Source organism: Netta rufina (genome assembly GCF_964035555.1).
Source record: "Netta rufina genome assembly, chromosome: 28".
NCBI classification, from domain to species: domain Eukaryota; kingdom Metazoa; phylum Chordata; class Aves; order Anseriformes; family Anatidae; genus Netta; species Netta rufina.
Window position 1 is genome coordinate 2928093 of NC_140152.1, and position 6644 is coordinate 2934736.

Sequence of the window (6644 nt, forward strand, 5' to 3'; positions counted from 1 at the left end):
TGCAAAACTCCGCCGGGTTTATTGCTTCAGCAGCTGCCCCTGCCTGCCCCGACCCATGGGGGCTCCCCCCTGCTACGGGGCAGAGGGAAGAGCAGGGGCTGGAGGGCACCGAGAATTACAGGGGGGGGCACAGAGGTGACAAACGAGGGGCAGGGGCTGCTGTAGGCACTTGGGGACGCCAAGGCACTTGGCTGGCACCTTCCTGCTATAGGGGAAGGGGGCGCAGAGCCGCGCTACGGGGGTCCTGCACCCGGTGCGGGCAGGAGGAGGAGGATGAGGAGTTACTGGGGCCAGGCGAGGGGGGGGGGGGAGCTCCAGCGCTGTTCTCGCTCTAATCACCCCCCCAGGAGGCCGCTACTGATCCTGGAGGCCCAGCAGGTGCTGGGTGGAGGGCGTGAAGGGCCCCACCAGCCAGGACAGGGGCGTGTTGTGGGCCACGTGCTCCACCAGCTCGTCCATCAGCTCGCGGGCCTTGGCGGCGTGGGCGCGGGCCTTGGCCAGGACGCTGCCCGTCACCTCCTGGAGGGACGTGGCGGAGGCCAGGCTGGCCCGCAGCTCCTCCACGTTGTGGCGAACCTGGCCGGCCGTGTCCTGGATGCCGGCGGGGAGGCCCTGCAGGCTGGACACCAAGGGCTGGCAGGCGCCCTGCAGCTGCTGGGTCAGGCCCTGCACCATGGCCAAGGCGCCCGATTCCACCCCCTGCGGGGGGACGAGGAGAGGTGAGGGGTGGGCGCACACACGGAGCTCCCCAAAAGGGGGGGCTCCCCCCAGCCCTCGACCCACCTCGGGGGGAACCAGGTCCTTGCCCCCGCCCGGCTGCTTCTTGCTCCACTCCAGCCACAGCTGCTGCAGCTTCTCCTGCCCTCCCTGCAGCTTCTGGTCCATGCCCTGCTTCAGCTGCTCCACCTGACGGGGGGCAGAGCAGGGTGAGGGGGGGCTCGTCCCGGCCCCGAGGGGAAGGGGATGACGACCTAGGGAGGGGGTCCTACCAGGTCGAGGGTGCGCTGGAGCTGGGCCAGCACGTCCTGGCTGCTGTGGCGGGCGCTTTGCAGCTTGCCCAGGGAGTGCTGCAGGGCCCGGTGCCGCAGCTTGGCCGAGAGCGAGCCCAGGCGCACGAAGTAGCTCTGCTGCTGCTTCTGCTGCTCCGTCTCGAAGCCCTCCACGGCCGTGGCCAGCTTGGCTGCAGGAGAAAATCCCCCCATCACCACCGCCCCCCACTCAGAGACCACCCCATGGGGAATCAACCCACGGTGCCTCCAAGCGGGGGTGGTCCCCAGCCCGCCCCGCATCTCCGGGGGGTTGCGTTGGGGTCCTTACCCAGCTCCTCATCCGTCATGGGCAGGTAGTGGTCCACCAGCTCCTCTGACTTCTCCAGCACGGAGCCCACCCCGCTGACCACCATCTGGCCCATGGCCGAGCCCATGACGGTGCTGACGCCGCTGCTCACCGCCGACTTGGTCAGCTCCACGCTGCCCTGCACGGCCCCCTTGGTCATGTCCATCACCCCCGTCACCCGGCTGCTCACTGCGTCCTTGGCCCCCGCCACGGTGCTGGTCAGGACATCCTTGGCCCCTGTCACGGTGGATGTCACGAGCTGCTTGGTGTCCGAGATGAGCTGGAAGAAGGGGGGGAGGGGAGGAAGAGCCCTGAGTTTTGCAGGACCAGGGCAGACCCTCAGCACCCGTGTGGCCCCCCTGTACCTTCTCCGTGGGCTGCTGCAGGATGGGCAGCTTCTCCTCCAGCTTATCCAGCCCCTTGCAGGCGTACTCGTTGGCAGTGGAAACTGCGGACCCAAAACCAGCCTTTTTAACCCCAGTTCCTTGCCGGGGACGGTTTCCCCGAGCACCGCCATCCCGTTTGGGGGTGCTACCCCCCCCCAGCCCCACTCACTCTGTGGCTCCAGCTTGGTGAGGAGGGGCTGGGCCCCGCTGACCGCTGCTGCTGTCAGGGTCTTCACCCCCTTTTCGGCCACGTCGCAGACGGAGCGCACGTAGGGGTGGCTCTCCTTGGTGGAGGCGTAGGCGGTGGACACCATCCCGTAGGCAGAGCTCACCAGGGGCAGGCTGGCCACCCGTGTCCCGATGCTCTGGGTATGGGAAAAGGGATGGGGGGGGAGCGTGCCAGAGCCCCAAATCTCCTCGGGGATAAGGCATGGGGCAACGCGTGCAGCTCCCAGGGGGAGTGTTGGGGTGTCCCCCTCCCCACAAGGGGGATAACCCCGAGTGGTGACGGGTCAGCAGGGGACACCGGACCCCCCCCAGCACCCCCCTGCCCCACTGACCTGCTGCTCCTCAGCCTTGGGCTGCGCCGTCCCGGGCTCGCTGGAGGCCATGGTGGGGCTGGGGGGGGGAAAGCATCGCAGGGGGCTGAGCAGGGGGGGGGCAGCACCCCCAAAAGGGACAGGGGGGTGCTGGCGACCCCACAACGGGGGGACCCCAAGCTCAGGACCCTGCAGCCCCTCAACCCAGAGTCAGACCGGCCAGGACAGGGGGGTCCCGGTCCCCACAACCGGACTCCAGACACCCCCGGAGCTCCTACGCAGGAGGGGGGGGGGGTCGGTCCCGGTGTCCCCACCCCCCGGTCCGGGAGCACGGCAGCGCCGGGATGGGGGCTGCAGGGAAGGTCCCGGTCCCGGTCCCGGTCCCGGTCCCGGTCCCGGTCCCGGTCCCGGTCCCGGTCCCGGTCCCGGTCCCGGTCCCGGTCCCGGTCCCGGTCCCGGTCCCGGTCCCGTTGCGCACTCACCGTCCCGGTGCCGTGCTCGGTGCTGGACGCGGTGCCCGGCCCCCGCCCCGCTTTTATAGCCCCGGGCCCGCCCCGTGCGCATGTGACCGGGACCCGCCCCATCGGGGCCGGACCGGGGACAACGACCGCCGGCCCCGGAACCCCCCCCTCCGGCACGGAGCTGCCCCCCCCCCCGGCCGGGATTCCCCGATATTGGGGTCCCCCCCAGCACGGCCCGGTGGGTGCCGAGTGGTCCCAGTGGGTGCTGGGACTGGTCCCAGTGTGTGCTCAGGATCGGTCCCAGTGGGTGCTGGTGGGTCCCGGTGCCCCCCCCCAAATTCCCAGCGCAGGGGGTGCCCCGGGCCCAGCCCCGCCATGGGGCCGTGGTGGGGTTGGAGCGGTGGCGGCGATAACGGGGACGAAGTTCAGTGCCACACGGCCACGGGTCACAGTCCAGCAGCACCCAGCTGCCACTCCCGGCCCCCTCCGGCACCCAGCACGAAGCCCCCCCCGCAGGGCGACCCCCAGGCCCCCCCCCATTGCCCGTCCCACCCCGCAGCAGCTCACGCCACTGGCTGTGAGTAATGCCTAGAGAATCCGGGCTTGGTTTTCCTCTTTAACTTCCATTTTGAATTTTTTTTGGCTTAACTTTTTGGTTTTCCTCTTTTTTTTTCCCCTCTTTAACAGGCTCTGAGGCTGCTGAATCCCGATGCTACCGGGCTCGGGGACACGGCAGGGAGCTGCAGCCCCCACAGTGTCCGGGCAGGGCTGGGCGCACGCCCCATCCTCCCCGTGCCACCGTCCCCTGCCCCCCCCAGAGAGTCCCAAGTGGCATCAGGGATCCCACGCCGGGCCACCGAGTCCATCCTGCCGCTTGCCCCCCCAGCAGGGGTAGATTCACAGCTGAAAGTGGGCCCCTTCCCCAGCTGGGGGGGGGCATCGGGAGGCTCAGCGCCCGCTGCACGACTGCGCCCGGTGCCCCCCGCCGCCCACGGTCACGCAGCCGTTCCACTTGGCCATCTCCACGGGGCTGTCCTCCGGGTACTCCACCAGGGCGGGGGCGAACGGCCCCACCAGCCAGGGCAGGGGCGCGTGCTGCCCCACGTACTCGATGAACTCGTCGATGCTCAGCTGCGCCCGCGTCACCGTCTGGCGGCTCTGTGCCAGCACCATGTCCGACAGGTCGTGGAAGGAGCGGGCGCGCGCCAGCGTGGCGTGCACCCCCTCCACGCCGTGCCGCACGTGCCCAGCCGTGTCCTGCACGCTGCTCGGCAGCCCCCGGGCGCCGGCGGTCAGGCGGGCGCAGGCGGCGCGCACTTGCTGCAGGAGCCCCCGCAGCATGGCCAGCGTCCGAGCCTCTACCTGCAAGGCAGCGAGCGGGCAATACCCTGGGGGGTTGCCCAAACCCCTGGGAGGTCTCCTCAGCACGGCCACACCCCCCCCAAAAAAAAAAAATACAAAATACCTGGCTGTCCTCCATGGGCACGCCGTCCTGCCGGCTCCACTCGAGCCACATGCGGTGCAGGTGCTGCCGGGCGCCGTGCAGGGACCCGTCCATGCCCTGCTCAATCTGCGGGAAGGGAAAGCAGTGGGAGCGCAGCGGGGGGGCACGCACGGGGCCACGGGGATGACCGTGGGCTTACCAGCTCGATGACACGGTGGAGCTGGGCCAGGGCGTGCTGCGCGCTGTGCCGGGCCCGTTGCAGCTCGCCCAGCGAGCGGCGCAGGGCTCGGTGCCGCAGCTTGGCCGAGAGCGAGCCCACGCGCACGAAGCAGCTCTGCCACCGCCTCTGCTGCTCCAGCGAGGCCGCCGCGGTGCCGTCCGCCACCGGGGCTGCTGTGGGGTGAGTGGGTGAGAGCCACCCCAAGTGAGAGCCACCCCAAGTGAGAGCCACCCCACCGGGATGTCCCCGTGCCGGGCAGAGAGCATCCCACTGGCGGTGCCGGGATGTTCCCTGAGCTCTGCACCCCGGCACAGGGGCAAACCCGGCTGCTTGCCCCCTGGGTCATGCAGAGGTGTCCCCACAACCCTCCCGGTCACCTCCACGGTGACACAGGGCCAGCTCTGCCCACTGCTGCCCCGTGCTGAGCTATAAATACCCGGGGCGGGTGGGCTGGCGGCGCAGGGCTATATTTGTTTTCTGCTTTCCAGGTGAGAGTTCACCCACCGCTGCGCCGCGTTCCCCAGCTCCGGGTGCCCACGGAGCAGCCCCACAGGGACTGTCCCCTGCGCCCTGGTGGCCCCGTAGGGCTCAGCACCGCCCCGGGGTGCGACTGGTGGTGGTGAGAGGCACTGGGTGCTGCAGAGCCCTGGGGATGGGGTGCAGTCCCGGAGGGATGGCACCCCAAAACGAGGGTGAGATGGTTTTTTGGGCACGGCGTGCCCAGCACTCACCCGGCTCCTCGTCCGTCCTGGGCAGGTAGTGCTCCACCAGCTCCTCCGACTTCTCCAGCACCGTGTCCGCCCCCGTCGCCAGCAGCTGCCCCACGCGGGAGCCCGCCACGGTGCTGATGCCGGTGCTCAGCGCCCGCCGGGTCCTCTCCACGCTGCCCTGCACGGCCCCGCGGGCCAGGCCCACCGCCCCGCTCACGGTGGACGACACCAGCTCCCTGGTCCCTGCGACCACCTGGGGGGGGGGACGGGACAGCACAAGGGACAAGGGGGGGGCTTGTCCCAACAGCTGGCCCAGGGCTCGATCCTGGTGCCCCCCGAATAGGGGGAGGGGGATGAAATGTTACCATCTCGGGGGGCTGCTGCAGGATGGGCAGCTTCTCCTCCAGTTTATCCAGCCCCTTGCAGGCGTACTCGTTGGCAGTGGAAACTGGGGATCCAAAATCAGCCTTTTTAACCCCAGTTCCTTGCCGGGGACGGTCTCCCAAGCACCCCCATCCCATTTGGGGGTGCTGCCCAACCCCAGCCCCACTCACTCTGCGGCTCCAGCTTGGTGAGGAGGGGCTGGGCCCCGCTGACCGCCGCCGCCGTCAGGGTCTTCACCCCCTTTTCGGCCACGTCGCAGACGGAGCGCACGTAGGGGTGGCTCTCCTTGGTGGAGGCGTAGGCGGTGGACACGGCGCCGCGGGCAGAGCTCACCAGGGCCAGGTTGGCCACCCGGCTCACCACGCTCTGCCACGGGACACGGGGGCCGTGAGCTGGGGTTGGGGGGGGGCCAAGCGATGCCCCCCCAGCCCCCCTCGGCCCTCAGCATCCCTACCTGCGCCTCCCGCTCGGCCTCCGCCGGTGCCGTGGTTTCGGCTGACATGGCAGCAGGGGCTGTGCAGGGGACAGAGATGGGTTTGGGGGGGCCCCGAGCTGCCCCCCACCAGCTCGCGGGGGCACCCAGACGCACCCGAGCCACTCATTGGGGACGTTTTGGGGTGAGGAAGGGGTTTTGGGGCCGGGACCGACCTCCCACCACTGGGGTCCCCCCATGGGGCTGGGGAGGATTTGGCCGTGGTTGGGGCCGGATCCGCTCGGTGCTGCCTTTTTGGGGAGCCCCAGGGCAGCCCGCACCCCACGGCACCCCCCCGGCCGGACCTCTCGGTGTCCCTTGGGGTGACCCCGGGGCTGCGTCCCACGGAGGGGGGGGGGACACGGTGCTGCCCCTGCGCCCCCCGGGGGCGCGTCCTTGGGGTCCCCACGGGAAGGTCCCTATGGGGGGGGGGGCTGGGGGTCCCCTGGGGGTCCCCTGGGAGCGTGGGGGGGGTCCCGGAGTCCCCGGGGGCTGGGGGCGGCTCCCTGGGGACGGGTCCCTGGGGGTCCCTGGGGGTCCCTGGGGGCAGGCAGGGCTCGCCCCCCCCCCCCGTAACGCCCCCTCCGCCCTCCGTCCCCTACAACGCCCCCGCGGGTCGCACTTACGGGGGAGGGGCTGTCGCGATCCCCGGTCGCGATCGCGATCCCCGGTCGCGATCCCCCCCCGCTCCCC

The 6644-nt window shown here is 70.6% G+C and overlaps 1 protein-coding gene across 1 annotated transcript; it reads right to left on the reverse strand.

The window, feature by feature from the left end:
• Window positions 1-6644, reverse strand: LOC311219460 (uncharacterized protein). The gene is made up of 17 exons (XM_084302598.1): window positions 6578-6644; window positions 5934-5992; window positions 5650-5845; window positions 5461-5543; window positions 5117-5348; window positions 4365-4558; window positions 4187-4291; window positions 3677-4083; window positions 3438-3594; window positions 2743-2792; window positions 2282-2339; window positions 1891-2086; window positions 1701-1783; window positions 1318-1615; window positions 990-1180; window positions 784-906; window positions 1-699 (listed from the first exon to the last, which is right to left on the reverse strand). The coding sequence occupies exons 2-17, from the start codon at window positions 5979-5981 to the stop codon at window positions 355-357; spliced, it is 2766 nt and encodes a 921-aa protein (XP_084158724.1). The 5' UTR covers window positions 5982-5992; window positions 6578-6644; the 3' UTR covers window positions 1-354.